The 22,897-nt window shown below is 39.6% G+C and overlaps 1 protein-coding gene across 1 annotated transcript in view; it reads right to left on the reverse strand.

The window, feature by feature from the left end:
- Positions 1-11,180, reverse strand: part of Lamc1 (laminin subunit gamma 1) — a 126,585-nt gene extending 115,405 nt beyond the window's left edge. The window contains exon 1 of the mRNA XM_020169483.2: positions 10,385-11,180. Within this exon, the coding sequence (XP_020025072.2) occupies positions 10,385-10,799 (415 nt within the window). The 5' untranslated portion in view covers positions 10,800-11,180. The remainder of the gene's footprint in view (positions 1-10,384) is intronic.
- Between the last annotated feature and the right edge of the window lie 11,717 nt (positions 11,181-22,897).

The raw sequence follows: 22,897 nt of genomic DNA on the forward strand, positions 1-22,897 counted from the left end.
GGATGACAGATGCCACTGGCACCTGGCTTTGGTATGATTTTTGAATTCATGTAGAACTGAGACGCTGAGACTTAATCATCTAAGAAATCTCTCTCCTAGTCTTTCTCCTCTTTTCTGGAAGTTGCTGGTATTAATATGCACTAACAAACATTTATTGAGCAAACAAGTGAACCAGGTGATTTTAATTGAGCCCTCAGCCTGTTCCAATTAAAGTCCCTGCATTCAGAGGCACAGGGGAAGCTGGATGGCAAACCAGGAAGTTGAGCACAGGAAGCCAGCAGGTCAGCAGTCCTCTTGGCTCCCCCCTCACCTGTTTGAAACAGGCAGTGGTTTGAGTTGATGCCTCATTGATATGGTAAAATGGTAAGTTTGTGGTTTGCTCCAGGGTGGGAGCACTGTTTAAGAATGCCTTGTGTGGCATGTGCTTTGTCCACAATGTCAATTTTTCCTAAACTTGGAAATGTTCCACAAATTACTTATATCCTGTGAAGACCCCATCTTCATTCAGCAGATGGTAGCTTCTAGCTGAGCCTTTTAGAAATAATAAATCTGATGCTTCAATTGTGAGGTTTTCTTAGCGAATCATATGAAGCTTTGTGAATTATACAATTGTTGACCTAGGATCCTAATTAGTGGACAGAGATTTACAGAATAGGCAACTGGAGAGAAAATTCTTCATTTATGGGTGTTGTTGTAATACAGGAAAGCTGTAACCTGCTTTCTTTATTCTGGGGTAATATGTAATATATTTGAGGAGGTAACACAAAAATATGTATAGCTCTGAATTTCTCTCTCCAGGTCAAGATGTAGAACACAAAATCAGAACTATAAAGAAAAAGCAGCAAAAATCTGCAAAAGTTCTATAGCACATAAAAATTTTGGCTTTGCAGCCTTGCACCATGGTTCACACCTATAATCCTAGCTACTTGGGAGGCTGAGATTAAGAGGATGGTGGTTCAAGGCCAGCCCTAGCAAATAGTTCACAAGACCCCATCTCCAAAATAACTCAATAGATAATGTGCCTACTTTGTGAGCACCTGGTTTGCAAGTGTGAAGCCCTGAGTTCCAAACCCCAGTTCCAGCTAAAAAAAAAAAAAAAACACTAGCCACTCAGCAAGTCTCTGAAAACACTGATGGATGTTGTGCAGTCACTGAAATGAGCCAACATTCCAGTTAGTAAAAACCTTCATGTGTACTGTGATTTATCATCATGAAACAAAAATTTATTGAATCCCTAATTCTAAACAAGACCATGTACCCAACACAAGAAATAAAGTTAAGATCCAAGAAATAAACAATAATCCATGTTGCCTTCAATACAATGGTAAGGAGCCACACAGTCAGAAACACAGAATAAAAGACGGGAGCTGAGGGAGTATAACCCTAAAGTTTTAAAAGAAATAAGGTAAATCCCTAATTCCCCTCCCAGCCTCATCACAAAGTTCTCTTCGTACAAGAGATCTGAGCACACCATTGTCTAAGGAAGAGATAAGTTGCTTTATTTCATTTCATGAATATGTAGCCACAGAGGGCACCAGACTGACTGGGCCCAGTTATTTTCAGCTGACCCTGTGGAATAGTGCATGGGAAAAGATACAGATGTACTTAATTAGTACCACCCAATTCTGGTGCAATACTCTGAAACCTCAGGGACATTTCCATAGATGAATTTTCTAGTACTTCTATTAGCAAGCTGTCAATTTTAGGCCTAAAAGAACAAGCATCTAACTTTATCATCTTACAAGAAAGAAGATGCTAGCACATCCCAGCAGGGCCCTCTTATAATTCCTAGGGCAAGCAACCAACACAAAGTAATAGAACACCACCCCACACACACACACACACACACACTCGCCCACCTTGCACAATCATCTTGACATTTTACCCACCGAAACTGACCATTTAAGATGAGGCATAGATCAATCCCTTATTTTTAAAAGTCATAGCAGGAATTCTGGGCAGTAAAAATAAACAGCTCTGCTCTAAACTTTTGACACTTTTCCCTAAAACCCAAACAGAAGAGCAGTTAGAGCTGTCAATTAAGTTCAGCTGCAGACAAGAAGTGACAAGAAGTGACTAAAGGAGCATGTGTTGGTTCTGCGCATTAACTCCAGACAAACACACGATCATGGTCCATCTGTCTGGTGGCTGTACCATGGGATGCGTGGGCCAAGCTGTGCTCTATCCTTACAGCTCTCCACCATCATGAAGACAGGCACACCCCGGCATGCTAATTCTACCCATAATTAACTAAATAAACTAAAAAACAGTGCCAGACACAATAAGCAAAGAAGGTATTTCATCTTAACCTTTCCCCTCAACTGTTTAGTAATCTCTGGCTCACAACCGTAATCCTAGCCACTCAGGAGGCAGACATCAGGAGGACTGCAGTTCAAAGCCAGCCCTGGCAAATAGTTTAGGAGACCCTATCTAGAAAAAACTCTTCACAAAAAAGGGCTGGTGTAGGCCCCAAGTTCAAACCCCAGTACCGCAAAAAAAAAAAAAAAGTTTCTTTTTCAACAATGGACATGTGAATGCTTATGACCATTTCTAAAGAAAAAAGTGAATTAACATTAAAATTTTAGAAGTACAGCATATACGGAAATGTTACAATGAAACCCCCTGTACAACAATTATATACTAATAAAAATGTTTTAAAAAGAAAAATACAAACAGAACAAGACAAAATGCCCAACTTAAAAAAAGCCACCTGAATTTAAAAAAAAACAAATTTTTTAGAGGTACATATTCCCATTTGAGAATGTATGAGTTTTCTCATAATATTTACCTAGGCTGACTTCAAGTCATACTACATCCTAATTTTTACCCCAAAATGGACAAATCATAGATCTTTTAATTCCGTATCACTTCCGCACCTCAGTACTTTAAGTTATAGAAATAAAACTACCATGTTTAATATTAGCTACAACACAGGCACTTACCTCTGTTGTATAAAAAGACAGCACTGATAAAAATCAAGAGTGTTGCTTTGAAGAATTCAATGTGCCGAGTCCTAGGGTGTTTATAATTCAGGCTTTCATTTATTCTCTCACTCTACAGTGTGTTTATTGAGCACTATGCCAGACGCGTTGCCAAGCACTGGAGATACAAAGCCTCCCGCCTCCATGCAAATGTTAAGCAAACCCTCTCTGTGCTTGGATCTCTCACTCACAACCTATTATATAACAGGAGCTTATGGTCTAAAGCTTGGTCAGTAAGGACCAGACAGTAAATATTTCAGCCTCAGTGGACCAAGATACGTGGAGTCTGCCTCAATTACTGAACTCTGCCTCTGTAGTGCAAAAACAACCCCAAACAATATGTTATTAAATGCACTTAACTGTGTTCCAATGAAACTTTATGGCTGAGATTTGAACTTCATGTAATATTCACATTACAAAATATTACTTCTTTTGATTTTTTTCAACCAATTTAAAAAGTACAAAACATTCCCAGTTCATTGAATATTTTTTTGCTCATATGTAAAACTTAGACCTAAAATAAAGATAGTAATAACAATAATATGACATAATTGTAAAAAGGGAACTTTTGAGGGAAACCAGCAGGGAAGGGAGAAGGTGGTGGGAGTGACTACTGAAGTACATTTTATAGATACAGATATGGTAATAACATAATGAAACCCACTAAAAACTGTTTTAAAGGTGGGGAGGAGAGATGGGTAATAGGAAAGAATACTAGAGCAGGTAAATTTAACCAACGTACATTATATGCATGTATGGGAACATCACAATGGAATCCCTTTGCACAATTAATTTATACTAATAAAAAGAAAAACAGATGTCAAGGCTGGGCTGGATTTAGCTGGGAGGGCCATAATTTGCCTACAGCTCCCATCCCCAGGTCTAGAGACATAGATCTAGACCTCACCTAAGCATGAGGTGAGGTCAATGTTCTGTGAGTCACTAGCCATCCAGGAATTTACCTGGTGCTTAGGCACAGCAAGCAACAAGTGATAGTTATGCCAACTGAACTAAACAATAACCTGCCTTCCAAAGAGTTCATGGCTAGCTGGGCGAAGTGGCACACAACACCTGTAGTTCAGTTACTCAGGAGGCTGAAGCAAGAGATCTCCTGAGGCCAGGAGTTTCAGGCCAGCCTCACAACATGGACCACTTCTCAAAATAAAGTAAAATGCAAACACAAAGACTTCATGGTCTAGAAGTAGAAACAGACAAGAAATAGATGATATCATATAAAAAATGCAATGACAGATACCTGTACAGAGGTATGACTAGAACACTTAATCCATGCCAGGGAGTAGGGCAGAAAAGAGGGAGAGAGAGGGTGAAACTGGGAAAGGATTTCAGAAGGTGTTGACACATACAGGTGTTTTAACCAAAGAACAACCCTGCATGTGCAGTAACAAAAGAGAAGCTAGTGGTTACAAAGGTCCAGGTCCTACGGCACCTTGGCTGTCATGCCAAAAGGTATGGACTTTATCCAAAAGACCTGAGAAGCCACTGAGGAACTTTTAGTTAGGAAATGATAGGTCCAGATACGCACCTTTAGATTCATTGGTCAGTCTGAAGTGTGGCTGCCCAAAGGGTTTGATGGTTTAAGATTTTTTGGGTTTACAATGATGCCAAAGTAATATACATTCAGTAGAAAATGGACTTTGAACTTCGAATCTTGATCTTTCCTGGCCTATCAATAAGCAGTGTAATATTCTCCAATGACACTAAGCCGTGGCAAACAACCACAGCCACTCAGTCACAAGCGTGAACCACCGATCCTCTCCAGTGTACTCTGCTGCATTTTCAACTTACACATTCTCAAGTTACAATGGTTTTGGAAGGACATAACCCCATCATAAGTGGAGGAGCAAAACTGGACGCAGATAATTTCTTAGTATACAGTTGTAGTAATACAGGTGAACAGTCAATGGGAAGCTACAGTAAGGCAGAGGCAAGGAAGATGGAGAAATAAGCATTCAAAGGTTTGTTTTACCTTCTTGCCGTGCTGTGGATTGAACCCAGGGCCTTGAGTATGCTAGGCAAGCATTCCACCACTGAGCCACATCCCCCACACAAGATAACCATTCAAGAGGTACTGTTTCAGGGTACTGAAAGTTAAGAGTTGAGTCATGAGCAGACTGTAGTAAGGATGGGTGGGAAAGGAAGTAATGGAGTTCTAGTTGTAAGAACTGACCTACCCCATAGCAATGGATCCTATGTACTCACCACAGTAATAATCTTTACTGACAGAAGTCTGGCAAGAATTGTTATTTTTTAAAGGAGACTAGGGGAAAAGTTGGTCAAGAGTCTCAGTGTTAATAGTGTCATTTACTGAACTAAGAATGCCAAACAGCTTTGGGGAGACAATATAAGGAATGAACTTAATTTTGGACATGGCCCCTAAACATTCCAAATTAACCAGGTCCAATAAGTCAAGTCTGTGGGTCTAGAGAAAGAGCTAACCTACAAAAACAATTTGGAATCTATAAATTTGCAAACAGTAAATGGAACCCTTGAGGTTAAGATGTGTTTGCTCATTCTAGAACAGTGAGTAGCATCAAAACAGAGGAATCCAGGAATGTACGTAAAAAGGAACAGACCAGCCAAGCATGGTGGTAAATGCCTGAAATCCCAGCACTCAGGAGGCTGAGACAGAAAGACCAAGAGTTCCAGGCCAGCCTAGGCTACATAGGAAAAAAAGGGGGGAGAGGCCAACGAACTGAAGAAAATCAAGTAATACAACCAAAGGCATCTGATATCTCTGAATTAATGGGTACAAGAACTTTTAAAGTTACCCTGAAATAAACTAGACATTCTTTAAGCAATTTTCTGGAGAAGCTATGAGCTATAGGGGCTAGTGTACTCAACTAAGGAGTCCAAGATCTAAGTTCACCAGGACTTTTTACAAATCACAACCATAAGATCCTCACCCTTGCCTTCACTGAATTATGAAAAATCTAATCACTAATAAACTAGAGGCTTTATGAATTACAAAACATTATAAATACATCCTTGATTTATTATTATAACAGCATTATAGCTGTGTAAATTCCAGAGTACAAGCTCCTGAAGATAGTACCTTCAATCTTCTACACATTTCTATCAGGCACAGTTGTATGTATTTCATAGGTATTTTTAAAATGTTTGCAGAATATCTGGCAGTAATATGAGGCTGTATACACAGGGTGAAGAGTGTATGGCAAAAGACACACCCAACTTCCTAAAAGGATTTAAAATTGAAATAACAGTTTTGTTCCTTCCACAAATATGACCAATGATAAACTGATGGGGGAGAAGAATGCCTTATAGCTCCAACTTCTTACATATATATATATATATATACATATATATACTTTTATATATATGTATATATATATAAAATATATATATATATACATATACTTATACTTTTTTTTTTCCTGAGTGCCTTAGAAAAATGGAGAAGGAATTTACAGAAAAAGCACTGAACTATATGGGACAGGGAAACAGCCAACAGCAACTTTTATTTAAAAAAAAAAAACAAAAAACCGCTCAACAAATACTGGCCATTAAAGAACAGCTCCTTAACTTCTCAAGTTGAAACCTGCAAAATGTAAATCAGGCCTTTGTGAGACAAACCAAAATACTGTCCCCTCAGGGGGTACACAAATACCACAGTGAAGTCACCAGTGTGAGCTATTCCCTGACACAGTCAGAGCCTACCTTGCAAAGATTGTCCTGGGGGAAAAAAACGCAGTTTGTTACATGTTAAATACATACTCATCAGAGGCCCAAACAATAAAACACATTGCCTTATGTATCAATTATTCTGATTTCAGAAAAGGAAAACGTTATTCACAAGTGGATTAAAGAGTTTCATTTAATCACTATCCATTCCTAAATTTATTAGGAGCTTGGTAACTAATGGGTTCCAGTGTTAATCTGGAGAGTTCCATAAACTGATTGAGTTGTTTGTGTAAGCACTTTTTTCCTTAACCTTACTAATCGTTTTAGGAAAGAAAAATTGCCTTTCTCCAAAATCAAGGCAACACTGTCTGCCAAGTTTCCATTCACAATGATTATCAAATTAATTAAGAGGCTGTTTAATAAAAGGCAAATCCTCAGCTACAGTATTCCTATCAACTACCTTCTAGATACTGATAAATTTTATTATTTATGAGATATAAATGCCAAACTTTTAAATAGCAATTTAATAATCTATACAGAAGTTAGGAGAGATCCAAAATTTGAAAGCAAAATAAGACTTAATTAGAAAAGAAATGCCCAGCTGAGCATTCTCTCCACAACAGGCACAAAGTGCAGTTTTGGTTCCCAAAGTAACTAACTCTTTATATCCAAGCTGCACTGACCCTGTATATTGAGCTGAAGAGATGGCAGTTTTTAGAATCATTGCTGACTTTCCTGGCTTTTGTAACAAGTGACAATACTGGGTACAATTATCTATCTAATTTGTACCTGCCGTATATTAAAAAATGTCTCAGCCTCCCCCTACCCAAAAAAAAAAAAAGGTATTTGATACGTGAACATTTCAGAAGGGTTACATAAGAAATTGTGACTAATAGTCTCTTAGCAACTATAGGCAGACTCACTTGTCATTCATTATATTTATTGTTTGAATTACCATGTCAAGTTTCATTCTTATAATAAAAAGGTGACTTATGATCAGTGCCAAAAACATGTATGTTTCACTGACTTGGCTTGTTTTAAGGTTTACCGTATTAAAAGTTCAACATCAAAAGGAAGACTAGGAAAGTGGTGGCTACACGTATTCTTTCACACTGCTCGCTGTGAATTTTACATGCTCTGTAAGGGCAAAGCACAATATGCATCACTTGTTTAAGGGTATGTGAAATTTGAACTGGGTGGGAGATTTAATGGATGCACAAACAGTCATGGTACTTGAATTCATGGGAAATAATTAGTTAGCTTCGGTCTGCGGAGTAACTGGAGACGGGGAGTGAATTTGCTGAATATCAAAATATATAAAGCCCTGCTTACTTACCATAATCATTAATAACATTCATGCATACATCTACTCTTGTCATTAAGAAGAAAAGGAGGGGAGGGAGGGCAGGCTGGTAGAGTGGCTCAAGCGGTAAGAGCAGCTGCCTAGCAAGCATGAGGCCCTGAGTTCAAATCCCACATCACCCAAAAAAAAGAAGGGGGGAAGAAAAACATCAAACCCACTACATACAGCCCCGCTTCCTACCCCACTGCGCCATTTCTTCCAGCACATCATTTCTGATCCAAGAACAAGTACAGTAAGTTCTAGTCAGGTTCTTATAAACTGTCCAGCTAAAATGTCTAAAGTATGTGTTTTTACAATTAATGACAACACATGTATAAAAATATTTTAAGTAACTTTTTCTTACCAGTTTTAAACCCATACTTTTATGAACATAACTTAGCAAACATGTTACCAAATACTGAAGAATTTTTCAGCAAAAACAAGTCCAAATATATAACCTTTTTAGAGTTAAAAAAAAAGTTAGCGTTAGAATCCTAAATAAATCAACTCTAAGATCTCTTTTGACCTTTTCACCATGACCCACAGTTACTCTACTACCTCCCAGTAGTTGCAACCTACCTTACTTGATACTCTTACCCTATGACATTGCCTTTGCTTTAGCCAGAGCAATCTATCTACCTTTGCAATCACCTGAAATAAACCTTAGCTACCTTCTGCCTAAGAGAAAGAACTAGGAAAGATTGACAGCCTATTGTTCAGAGCTTTTCAACTGAATCTCAGGCACTTGGAGACATCAAGGCAATGTCTCTTCTTTGAAGTTTTTAAATTTGGAAATAGGTGAAATAAGACTTTGAGGGTATTCAGAATTGAATACAGAAACTTTAACAAGTCCAAATTTAAACAAAAATAATTGATGTAAATCAAAAATAATTTTTGGCCAACTTTTAAAAATGTAACACTTAGGAGAAAACATTCCCATAAGATCTTGGAAACCCTTGAGTCTCAGAAAGGCACTTGCCCCAAGACACTACTTCTATACATTTGCAACACCTTTTAAAAACTGAACTCAATACAGTGTATTTCAATTGCCCAAAAGCAGGTGCCTCATAATTTCATTTTATAAACATATTTTCAAAAAGTTTCATCTGCCTAATAACTCGTCTACAAATAAAATGGCATTTACTACAAAGGTGCTAAATACTGTTTTTCTAAAACTTATTTTACACACAACAAGTCGATTATACTTCTCAAAGCCCTTTTTGTAAGTTACACTCTTTGCCTGGAATCTGTACTTATATAAAGTTCAATGTGCTAGAAAGCCGTGGAAAGAAAAATGCAGAATCATGATCAAAAGAGCCATTAGCCTACAAAATGCCCCTTTCAAACATCCTCAAATAATGTTATTTGCTCTATAGAATTACCACGCTTTAACAGAAGAATGGCTCGGGGCAGTCTTCTCTCTGGAAGTTCATTAGTCCCAGTCACGGGTAAATCCAAATCTTCCAATGCAATGGGGATTAAATCCCTACAAATCAAATGTCCGTTTCTCACATATTACTCTGCTAAACACAAGGACATTTTGTTTCTACATCTAAATGACGAAGAAAAACTTATCAAGATCAAACATGTTCTTTCTCAACCACAGTCCTACCATTCAGTTTCTTATACATCCCTTTCCTGATTTCTAAAGGGACATTTAATGTGCGTTTCTACACTTGCTTCCAATCAAAGCAAACGGGAAGGCAGTAAGGACTGCCACTTTTACAAAGGGACAAAACTGTGTTCAGCAATTACAGTGAGAACAGACACTTCCTTTTGCTTTCTCTGTGCCAGGATTAGCAGTGAAATAAATAGCTTTGTGGCTCTTAATTAACACTGAAAAGCTCTAAAGAACAATAACTATAACAGTGAATTTCTATTTTAAGTACACCTAGGCAATATGGGCAGTAAAGCCATTTGCTCCCCTCAAATTTTCTTTACAGCAGTCATCCCCAATCCTGGAGAGAGAGAGAGAGTGAGCGCGAGCTTAACACTTGAAAGGCAAAGTGTTAAAAGTGGACCTTCTGGTCCCCATTCAAGCATGAGTTGTGATGCCCTAAGCAAAAAAAAAAAAAAAAAAAAAAAGCAAGGATGGGTGTTTCTTCAGGGGAAAAAAAGAGAGAGAGAGAGACCAAAATCCTAACAGCCAAAATGGCAAGTAATCAAGGAAGCAAGGATCCGGCAAGTTAGAAAGAAAGGACAGCAGAGATGCCAGCGTGGGGCATCTTGGCCTCCGCCGGATGTGAAGAGCTAGATCAGGGTTAGAAGTTGAAGAAAGGAATTTCTGAGTGGCCCATGCCAGAGAGCATGTGCGGGCCCCTCACGCTGGACCGCGGGTACAGACAGCCCAGAGCTGGACTGTGGCCGAGCAGTAGTAGGGGACAGGGCTGTCACCGCTTACCCAGGTGCAGCGTGAGGTTGATGGAGCTGGGGTACTGCACCCCGGCCAGCATGGTCTGGCTTTGCCACCAGGTGGTGTCGGCTTGGTTGTTGTAGTCGGTCAGGAAGGTCGCCCCATGCTGCAGGTGGGGCTGTCCGGCGTCGCACAGGTGACAGGACTTGGTCACCCCAGTCACCCCGGTCTGCACACAGTACTCCTCGGGCGGAGTCCCACACGTGTTGGTGGCCACCACCGTCACGTTGAAGGCGGCGTTGACGAACTCAGGCATGCAGCGCTGCGGCCGCCCGCCCTCGTCCACACACTCGTCCATGGCTGCCCGGGCGCAACCCGCCGCGGCGGCCGCAAGCACTGCCAGCACCGGCCAGAGGCGACCCCGGGGCCGCAGGGCCAGCGCGGCCCGCCCGCTGCCCGTCATCGCGCGCTGAGCCACGGCGAAGGCAAGGGCTCCGGCGCGTTCCTGTCTCCTAGCGGCGTCCCTCCGAGGCTAAGGCGCGGGCAGAGCCTGGGGGCCCACGGGCCGGACCGTGGCGCGGGCGGTGGCGGTGGCGGCGTCTGGAGCGGGAGAGACGGGCCAGTGGGCGCCCTTGGCGAGGACCGTGCGGCTGGCGGACCGCTTGCCCCCGCTCCTCCCTTGCCCACCCTGCGCACTGCCCGCACTCGGCGCAGACCCCCGACTTCCGAGCGCGCACCCGAGAGCGCGCCCCGGGGAGGAAGGAGCAGGGGGTGGGGTCGGCGGGGTGGGGTCTGGCGGAGAAGCAAGCCCAGCCCGCGGCCTCCTCTCAGCCTCTCCCGAGGCCCCCGGAGCTGCTCCCCCCACCTTCCGCACGCCCCAGGCTGCGCGTCCGCCCCGGCGTCTCGCGCTCGGGCCCGCGGCGCGCGCACGGCGGGAGGGGCGCAAGGGTGGGCGGGAGCGGGGAGGAGGGGGAACAGGAGGAGGGGGCGGGCGGGAGGGAGGGGCGCGGGGCGGTGCATGCCGGGAGGGAAGGGGAGCCTGCGGACACCCGGCACCCTAAACGGGTGGCACATCAGGAACCCCAGGAGACTCTGGTTTTGGGGAGAGGGCATAGAGGAGGCCTTAGAGGGGCTCTGCAGATCGGTGAGGTCGTTCGGGGTCGGCCTTTGATCCTCAGGCCAATTTGGTCGAGGCCCCGCCCTGCCAGGTGTCAGTCCTTACATTCTGCAGGGACACCGCGCTGGGGCCAGAACCCGTGGAGACCCCATCGCAGGGCTGCCTGCGTGACCTAACCCTTCCCAGTGTCCCCCCAGCTGCGCGGGGCCCCTGGCTAACCCCTTTCCAAGAGCGATCTGGGCTGTCCGGGGTGGGAGGGGCGGCTAGTACGATCCCTTTATTAAGGGCCTGGTCGCAGCATCAGAATAAACTTTGTGAAGCGATTTCCTACAACTAAATTAAAGTGTAACCAGTCGTTTAACCCGGGCAAGGAAGGAAGTGAAAGGCTGGGAATGGAATGACATTTTTTCCCCTGGGTACGAAGACCCACTGCGAAATTCTTCCACTGTGTTGTTTGTGTTCCCCGGCTTGCCTTTAAAAGACGAAATTTTCTGGATTCTGCCATCCTCCTTTTCGGGCCTGCTGAGTCACGGAATATACTCTGTGCCAGAATGACTCAGTCCGCAGAACCTGAGCCAGGAGATCATGAGTTTTAGTCCCAGATCAGAACCTGGGCACTTGCCCCAGTGCTGCTAGAAAAACAGGAGACCAGGGCAGGAGAGTGCTGCAAACTCGACCGAGCAAAGGCACTGATTCTTACACCTTTGGAGCCCCGGAGCAAAAGGAATATATAAAAGGATTTTTTATTTATTTATAAGTTTTACTTTTCAGGACCTTAATGATAAAGACAGAATAAAAATTAAAAATAATAATAAATCATACACGGTTTTAGACCCAGTAGTTCATTAAGATAGAGATCCTGGGCATATGAAACAAATGACGATGGTTATGGTTAGGGTCTATTTTGTGAGTACATCCATTTATTTGATGAGCTGGGTGGAGATTATGCAGGGCTAAAACTCTCTAACCCTTCACCCCTGGCACCTCTTTGGGAAAAGAAAGTTGTGGGGGCCATAATAATGTTTTAATTATTTCCTATTTGAGTTGAAGCAAAATCAATATACTCACTTATGCCTGGAAAGAATGATATTCTCAGTTCTTCATTGCAATTGAGCACAAACGAGGATATATAGGGTAAGATAAAGATGTTCATTGTAAATAAAGCTACAGATGTTAATAAGTATATTTACTTAATGCAATTGGCTTTTAAATTTTCAGTACTTTATTAGATACTGATAAGCCAAAGGATGAGTCTCTTTTTGTTTTCTACTAATAATGAAAACAGATTTTTAAAAGTAAGGAAACCTCAAGAGCTACAAAAATCAACATAAGTTGTTCCTTTTCACTGCTCTTTTGTGTTCTAACCTCTGAAGTTAACTTCAAGCTATTACTTCGGTTTATTTGCTCCATAATCTCATTATCAGAACCTCATCTGATATTTGTAAAGTAAATAAAGAGATTTTAAGTTAATCTCTAAATTCTCTTCTTCATGGGAATGTGTTACAGTAACAAGGAAGTACCTATTTTGAAGAGAGGTAAAGTGCATTCAGCCAGGGCGCTTAATGATAAAAAATTTTGTTCCGTTGTATGGATCTTGATTCAAACAAACCAAAGATTTTGGTTAACAGAATTTTAAAGACAGTTTGGGAAATCAGAACACTAGATATTGGGTGATATCAATGAGTAAAGTATTTTAGGTACCTGGAGATGCCATAGCAACTAAATGGACTTGGTGGTTTAAAAAAAGGGGTAGGGTAGTGAGATTCTCTTTTGCTGCATGTTACTCTATCTTTCAAAGGATTTCAGATTCCTTTAAATACATTTTTAACTGTTTGAAAACTCCACACAGAGCCAAGCACTGTTGGCTCACACCTGTAAATCCTAGCTACTCGGGAGGCAGAGATCAGGAGGATCACAGCTCGAGACTAGCCAGGGCTAATAGTTTGTGAGACTCCATCTCAAAAAAATCACTCACAAAAAAGAGTTGGTGGAGTGACTCAAGTGGTAATAGCGCTTGCCTAGCAAACATGCTCAGAGTTCAGACCCCAGTACTGTCAAAAAAAAAAAAATCTCTGCATGTGTCTAGAATAAAATTAGGTATGAATCTCTCAAAAAATGGTCTTTGTGGCCAGTCATCAGTGCCTCCAGCAAGCAAGACAGGCCGCATGAATGGGTGTAATATATAGTATAGACAGGAGAGCCTCCAAAAAACATTTAAATTCCATTTAGAAGGTCAAAGAAAAAAGGTCTCTCCCTATCAGATCTATATAAATAACTTTTATAGAGGAGGAAGAAAACTTGTTGACCTGGCTTTGATCACCTGCAAATCTCTGGGTACATGCACCCCTAGCCAGGTGAATAGAGGTACAGTAGTTGTTGTCAGCCCACCAGAAAACTATGGAGTTGGGAACAAGCAGCTGAGAAGTTGCTGTTGTCAGGAGGGGTTAGTTACAAGGCAGGATTTAGATCCTGCTCCAGCAGGATTTAGAATGTGTGATATAATTATAAAGAATTATTTAAAAGTTTGTATTGGCCTTTCAAGATTGCAACTTCGTTGTGTTTTTGTTTGTTTTTGCGGTACTGGGGCTTGAACTCTGGGCGTACACCTAGAGCCACTCCACCAGCCCCTTTTGTTTTGTGAAGGGTCTTTTCAGGCTGGCTTCCAACTGTGATCCTCCTGATCTCTGCCTCCTGAGTAGCTAGGATTACAGTCTTGAGCCACCAGTGCCCCGCTCCTTGTGTTTTTTTTTTAAATCCTTTTACAGTTTACCAGTGTGTTTATTTTTCTATTTGTTAGTCTTTCTTACCTCATTTCCCTGTATTCTTTCCACACCTAAGCACCACTTTACAACCTGCTTTATCTTTTATACTTAGAAATGCAACCTATAAATAACAATTATTAATAATAATAGAGCAACTTGTCACTTTTGAAAATCACACTGAAGCAGAGGATGTTGTTCCCTACCTAAGAGTTGAAGAAACTAAGGCCCAAAAAGTGAAGTCACCGCTGAGACTAATAGGATGCAAAGCCCAGTCAAGAGGCTGCCCTTGCTGCTGCCTGTCCAGTGTGGTTTCCTTCCAGCGTGAAGGTCACGACAGGGAACAGGATAAAGGAGCAGCTATCTTACACTTGCAAGGTTTTTAGGTTATCAAATGGGAATTTTAAATTAGGTGAAAATTAACGTGATACTGGAAGAGAAGTACAATATCCCTCTTCAAAGTTACAGAACTACACATGATACTTTGTGTCAGGCTTATAGATCCTGCCTGGGTCCTTGGTACAAGTCCAAGCATAACAAGATAACTTATCTTTTGTGGCCGTGCTCAGGTAAAGACAGGATTCCTCTTGCATGAGGTAAAAAGTCCTTTCCTCCCGCCCAGCCCTATGCACCAAATTCAAGCCATCTTAAGTTGTGATACTAGTTTTAAAAGGGAGAAAGGGGCATACATCATAATTTATAAGATTTAAAACAATTATCCCAAAATATATAAATACAATAAAAAGGAAGTATTTCCAAAAGCTAATAGCAAATCCCACTGTCACCCCAACCCAAAATCTTCCCATGAAGAGAAAACTTCAACTCTCAAAAATTCTGTTATTCTATTAACCAGATGTACATCCCACTACAGAAGAAAAGATAAGTTTTTATATACAGATAACATAGTTTCCTTATGAGAATTCAGTATATCTTTAGCAAGTTGTTGACACTGATGGTTAATTACTGTTAAAAATGAAGTTACTACCGGCAGTTTTCTCCAGCATTTGACTGCCTTTTGGTTGTTGCATCATTCCATTAGGTTGGGACATATCACAGCAGGTTTTGCTGGGGTTTTGTTTTGTTTTATTGTTTTGTTTTGGAGAATATACTTGGAGGTTATATTTTCCAAAATTGGAAATTCACAGCTCTTTTCGTAAGGTTCTTCTTCGGCTGTGATGGAAGATAATAAACCAGGTTTAATTTTTTTTCCCGTGATCCTGACACAGAATATGTCTACAGTTTAAACATGCATTTCAACAAATGCTAAATTGCTTTTTCCTGACACCTATATTTTTATTATAACAACCAAATGAAAACAAGACTTTAAATTTTTCAATCATAATTCTATGGTAAAATGACTTTTCACTTATCAGAATCCCCTCTCTTAGCTTTTTTTTTTTTTTTTGGAGGTACTGAGGGTTGAACTCAGGGCCTCACCACATCCAGCCATTGGTTGAGGCGGAGTTCTCTGAGACTTTTTGCCTGGGTTGGCCAAACCACAATCTTCCCAATCTCCACCTCCCATGTAGCTAAAATTATAGACTTTCACCATCATGCCTGGCCCATTCTTTTTATTTTATTAGACATGTTTATTAAAATACACATACAGAAAGATATGCAAAATCCAAAGGTAGCATTCCATGAATGTGGTGTTGCAAAGTACACACGCCTGTGTAATCACTACCAAAGCCTCAAAATGGAATTATTACCCTAACCCAAAAGTCTTGCCCTGTCCCTTGCCAGTCAGTACACTCCTTCTTCTCAAATGTAACTTCTTACTTCTGTCACTGCATGTTAGCTTTGCTTGCTTTTAAATGTGTGGAGGTGGCTTCTTTTGATCAAAATCCACATTGAAACAAATAGTGATGGTTCATTATTTTTGTTGGATTTTGTTGTTTACTCTGTTGAACATTTCAATAGTTTCCAATTTGAAGCTATTGTAAATAATGTTACTTGTTACAATCAACATTTTTACTTGGCCTTTGGGGATATATTTTATATTCACACACACACACACACACACAACTTTGGTGGGTATATATACCTCGGAATGGGACCTACAGGTTATAACGATGAGGCAAATACTCAAATTTGGGAGACACTGTAAACTGTTTTCCAAATTAATTGTACCAGTATTCCTTCCCATCAGCTGTTTATGAGTTACTGTTTGATCACATTCTCTTCAACACTTGATATCTTCAAGTGTTTTTCATCTTACCCATTCTAGGCTAATTTTAAATTACTTGTGTCATTAAGTGTGTAGCACTGAGTTTGGCTTTAATTTCTAATTTCTTGATTAGTAACAGGACTCATCTCATTTTCATACAGTGATTAGCCATTTGGAGATCCTCCTTTTGGAGTGCCACTTTGTTTTTGTTAATTTTTCTATTGAGTTGTCTTTTTCTTATCAATTTTATACATTTTGGTTACATTTTTTTTGTTCTTATCTTTCTTTCACTATGAGTCTGACTTTTTCCTCTTTAATAGTGACTTTCCTTTTTAAAGTTTTATTATAGAAAAAAATCAAACATAAAATGAAGAGAGGGCTGGTGGAGTGGCTTAAGTGGTAAAATGTCTGCCTAGCAACTGTAAGGCCCTGAGTTCAAACCCAGTACAGCCAGGGGGAAAAAAAAGGAAAGAATTGTGCAATGAAACCCCATCTTCAAAAGCATTCATGAGCCGGATGCCGGTGGCTCATGCCTGTTATCCTAGGTACTCAGGAGGCAGAGATCAGGAGAATCACAGTTTGAAGCAAAACACAGGCAAATAGTTCAAAAGACCCTGTCTCGAAAAAAACCCATCACAAAAAAGGGCTAGTGGAGTGGCTCAAGGTGTAGGTCTAGTACTAAAAAAAAAAAAAACAAGCATTCATGATTAATCTTATTTCAGCTACCATCCTTCACTTCTCCCCCACCTCATTACAGATACCACTTCATTATTTTGAAGCAAAATCATAAATGTATACCATTTCATTTAATGGTATTCTTTAATCAAAAGAAATCCATCATTTTAATATAATCCAATTATAAATGTTAAGGTTAGTGCTGTTTGTATTCTCATTTAAGGAATCTTTAAGGTCATCACTGTATTAGCCTATGAAATGATCTGGAAATTTTGTTTCATCTTTCACATTTACCTTTTTTTTTTTTTTTTTGTGGTACTAGCGTTTGAACTCAAGGCCTCATGGTTGCTAGGCAGATGCTCTACCACTTGAACCACTCCACCAGCCCTTTTTTGTGATGAGTTTTTTTGAGATAGGGTCTACTCATTTTGGAAGAAGTAACACCAGACAATAGTGACTCTTCCATCTCTTAATGCATCTATTTCACTGAGGTCTTTTTTAGATTCTCTTGGTAACCCTAAATGGTTTACTGTGTAGAATTTTGCACATCTTTCATTCAACATTTTGCTAGATGTTTGCTTTTTTATCCTATGGCTTATACTAGAATATAAAACTACAATTAGTTTTTCTGTATTGATCTCATCCAACAACCTTGCAAAATTCCCTTATTATTTCCAAGAGTTTATAAATTCTTTTAGAGTTTCCATCTACAAAATCAGGTCATCTGATTGTTCTCATTCTTATTTTTGAAGTTCAATACTTTTCCATTCTTGCTCTTGTCTTTTGGCACTGATTAGAACATCTGGTATAATGTTAAATAGAAATGGTGCCCAGAGATACCTTTATCTTCTTCCTGATCTCACAAGGAAAGTTGTCAACACTTCATTATTAAGTGAGATGTTTATTGTACATTTTCTGTATTAACCTTCTACCAAATTAAAGAATTTCCTTTAGACCTGTAATTTGATAAGAAATTTGATTTGTTTTTCGGTACTGGAGCTTGAACTCAGGGCCTACACCTTGAACCACTCCACCAGCCCTATTTTTGTGAAGGGTTTTTTCGAGATAGTGTCTCTTGAACTACTATTTGCCTGGGCTGCCTTTGAACCTCGATCCTCCTGATCTCTGCCTTCTGAGTAGCTAGGATTATAGGCATGAGCCTCAGGCACTGGCTTGATAAAAGGTTTTTTAATCATAATGTTGAAATTGGTCATGATTTTTCTGCATCTACTGAAATGCTCATATAAAATTTTACATCTGTTTTCTAAGTTGGTGAATTATTCAATGTTAAACCAACCTCACATTTCTGGAATAAACCAAATTTGGTTGTACTGTTCTCTTTTTAATCTATCCAGGTTTTTAATTTCTAGTATCATTTTTGGAACTTCTCATCTATGTCAATGAGCAAAATTACTCATTAATACTCTTCAAAAAAAAAAAAAAAAAAGTCAGGCTACCAGGCATTGGTAGCCTGTAACCTGGCTACCTGGGAGGCAAAGCTCAGCAGGATCAAAGCAAATAGTCTGAAAGATCCTATCTTGAAAATAATCAACAGAAGAAGGGGCTGGTGGAGTGGTGCAAGTGGTAAAGTGGTAAAGCACCTGCCTAGCAAGTGTGAGGCTCTGAGTTCAAGCTCCAATACTACTAAAAAAAACCTTTTTTTAGATTTAAAAATAAAGAAGTCAGGTTAAGGATGCAGCTCAGTGGTAGAGCACGCACCTGGATTCAGGAGGCCCCAGATTCAATCCTTAGTACTGCAAAACAGAAACAAAACAAATAAAAAACATACATGTTAGGACTTAGTATCAAGATTATGCTGGCCTTTAAAATAAATTGGGCATATTCCTCTTTATTTTGTGGAAGAATTATTTTTAAATGTTTCATGTTTTTTTTTTTAACTTCTCTTTTTTTTTTTTTTTTTTCAGTGCCAGGGTCTTGCATTTGCCAGTATTCTACCACTTGAGCTATGCCCCCTGCCATTTCATCTTTAGATGTTTGGAAGATTTCATTTATTTACATAGTAGATCCTATTTTTTACATAGTAGGTAGTTACAGTACTATTTACATTTTCTATTTCTTCTACAATCAGTTTTAGAAAGTTGTGTTTTTCGAGGAATTTGGCAACATTTAAACTTTATTGGCATAGAGTTATTCATATTAACATCTTATTCTCTTTTTAATTACGACATAACTTTATTCATTCCTGACATTGATAGTCTCTCATTTTTACTTACCTGGGCTTATAAGTTTCATTAATCATTTCAAATTACCAGCTTTTGGCTTTGCAATGTTTTTGTTTCTATTATTTGCTTCTTATGTTATTCAGTTCAATTTTTTAAAAAATTATTTCCTTCCTTCAATTTTGAGTTTGATATCCTGTTTTAACTTCTGGAGATGAGATCTTATATAATTTAAGTCATTTATTTCTTAATACATCTTCTTAAGGGTAAAAAATTGTCTCTAAATAGTACATTAGCTACATCTCATGTGCCATGCTATTTTTATTATTATCACTATTCAATTTGAAAATATTTTCTAATTTCTGCTATAATTTTTATGTTGGCTCATCGGACATTTATAAATGCATTGCTTAATTTCTGCATATGTAGAGGTTTTCTGGTTCTCTTTATTATACTGTTTGTTATTATATTGTTATTTAAAAGTGGGTAAATAGACTTTAATCCTAGCTACTGAGGAAGCAAGAAATCAGAAGGATCCCAGTTCAAGGCCAACCTGGGCAAATGGCACGAAAGACCTTATCTCAAATGTACCCAACACAAAAGAACTGGTGGAGTTGTGGTAGAGCACCTGCATAGTAAGCATGAGGTCCTGAGTTCAAAACCCAGTACTGCCAAAAAAAAAAAAAGTGAGTAAATGTGTTTCTGGCTTAGATCACTGCATCTACTCCAGCTTTGCTTTAGGGAGAAGAGGGCAAGGACTCTGCTTTGAGCGAGTTGGAAAGGAAGGCCTGGCCCAGCATCCATGTGACCTCCACACTGGGTTGGCTGTACTAAACAGCAGCAACAGCCTCCCCAAAGCAGAGAGCAGCCATCAGAGTGGATCCCTTGAGATGAGGCACAATGCCCAGACTCCTGGACTTACCATGACACAGGGACCCAAAAAAAGAAAGACATTCTTATAATACGCAAGATAGACATTTGGAGTCAAATTACCATTAAAAATATGTGACCTTAAGGTATCCTCCAAGCTGGTGAAACAGGAGCTAAGTCATTTCACTTGATACCATTTTGTCATTTCATATTTAGTTGATATTTGGGAGGCCTGGATGTAGTTTAACTTCCCTAATGTACAAATAATATCCAGAGCTAATAGTCACTTGAGATTTACTGTGTGCCCGCACTCTTTTAAACATTTTGCTCTTATGTTAATTAGCTCTCATTTGTTATTATCCACATTTTCAGATGAAGAAACTGAAACAGTTTCTTCTTGGGAAGTTGTCCAAAGTTACAGAGCTGCTGCTGAAGCCTGGGTTCAAACTCACTATGTCTGACACTGGAGGCAGTGCTCTTTATTATAACCAGCAATAACAAATGCTAATCTGGAATTTTCTATAAAGCAATGACTTTTTCAATGAATTACTGCCTGTCTGCCTTCATTTTTGGTGGTACTAGGGCTTGAACTCAGGGCCTTACACTTGCTAAACAAGTGCTCCACCACATGAGCTATGCCTGCAGCCAGACATGACATTTTAAGTGTATGGTCTATATTACCTCATTTCATCTCTGCAATAATCCTACAAGATAAGTATTTTTACTCTTATCTCCTTTTACAGATGAGAACACAGAGGCATAGGGAGGCTTGATACCTTACTCAAAATCATACAGCCACTAAGGGCTGCGACTAACATGGGCAATCTGGTTGCAGAATCTTCATTTTCACCATTGTGCAGTACTTTCTCTAAACCTATGCTAATTTACCAAAGACACGGTCACACATCAGTTCACCTGTATCGTCATACTATCCCCACAAATGGACATTCACATTCTGATAATTATATCAGAATGATGAGACAATCATTGCTGAGTGGATGTGGTGCTCATCAATACAATCTTCCTAAGTATTTTTTCAAATTTTTTTAATTTAAAGCATAATTTATAGGCATAATAGAAATAATATGCACCCAGTAATGTTGAAAAATATCACTATTCAGAAATATACATTATAATCTGAGTTTGTATCTGTGACAAAATGAAATGAGTGTTACAGATAAGATCAGGTAAGCAAAAGCAAAATTCAGTTGACCTTAAATTATGCATACATAATCTTTTGTTGAAACCTAGCTTATAGTTAAAGTTAAAAGTTAAACTTTAATGTTAAACCACACAAGGACTTCCTAAATGTGCTGTAGTAACAAGACTGATTTACTGTTGGCTCCACATGAAGGCGAAAGTCTCCGTTTTCATCCAAGGCTAGAGACAGTGTTGCCTCTTGACCAAGTCAGTTTAAAAGCAGCAAAGGCAAATAATCTCTCCACACATCACATTTTTTTTTTTTTGTATTGTCTAGAAAATGATAGAGTAGTTGAAGTCTTGCTCGGTAATGGAGGGCCAGTTTCAGGTACAGGATTTTAAATCCTTCCCCTAATCCTTTTCAGCTGAAATGATAGCTTTTCACCAACCTTTCACCATTGATCTTTGGTCTGTGTTCACTTTATCCATTGGCTAACATGCTTTTCCAAAGCAAGGATTAATACTGACTCCAACTAATTTTATGGAAAAATCATTTCAGGAAAGAATTTGACATTAGAGAATTCAGTGAATAAAGAATGACATTTTCTCTCAAGAACTGGATGGTCTGTTTGGTTTTTTTGCTGTACTAGGGTTTGAACTCAGGACCTACCACTTGAGTCACTCCCCCAGCCCTGTTTTGTATTGGGTATTTTTGAGATAGGCTGTCTTGAACTATTTTCCTGGGCTGTCACCAAACCACAATCCTCCTGATCTCTGCCTCCTAAGCTACTAGGATTATAGGTGTGCTGGCTGTTTGGTTGTTTTTAGTGTATTTTAATTGTATGAAGGCGTTTCATCTTGACATTTCCATATGTGAAACATTTTGATCATATTCATCCCCTCTGTTACTCTTTCTTATTCCCATCCCCCATCATTTTTTTTTTACAATTTAATGGGTTTTTATTCTCTTTTCATACATGCATATAATGTACTTTGATCATTTTCACCCCATCACCTTCTACTTTCACCCTCCCCCTCCCCAAACAGTGCCTCTTTTTTATATTCACGTTATTTTTTTTAGGTGTAGATTCCACTTACGAGAGAAAATACGTAATTTCTGAGTCTGGCTTATTTCATTGAGCAAGACAATCTCCAGTCCTATCTATTTTCCTGCAAATGGTATATCCATTTTCTTTATCCAGTTTTCAGTTGATGGACACTTACGCTGATTCCATAGTTTGGCTGTTGTGAATAGTGCTGCTATAAAACATGGGTGCACAAGTATCTCCATGGTATGCTGATGTAAATTCCTTCAGGTATGTCCCCAGGAGTGGTACAGCAGAATCATATAGCAGTCCTATTTTTAATTTCCTGAGGAACCTCTATATTGATGTCCATAGTGACTGCACTAATTTACATTCCCACCAATAGTGTGTAAGGATTCCCTTACTTGATAGTCTTTTGGGTGTTCAGTTATACCAGCATCAGTAGAACTTTTCAGGCATTAGGCCCCCTTGTTTTATTTTCCATAGCATCTAAACATTTGAGCTGATGAAGCATTGATCACTTATTCTGGAATGAATTGTGAAAAAGACAGTCTTACTAAAAAGGACCTCTGTGGCACCATGACAGTTTCCACAAAGAAAATAGTCT

Source organism: Castor canadensis, chromosome 11, assembly GCF_047511655.1.
Source record: "Castor canadensis chromosome 11, mCasCan1.hap1v2, whole genome shotgun sequence".
Lineage (NCBI taxonomy): Eukaryota > Metazoa > Chordata > Mammalia > Rodentia > Castoridae > Castor > Castor canadensis.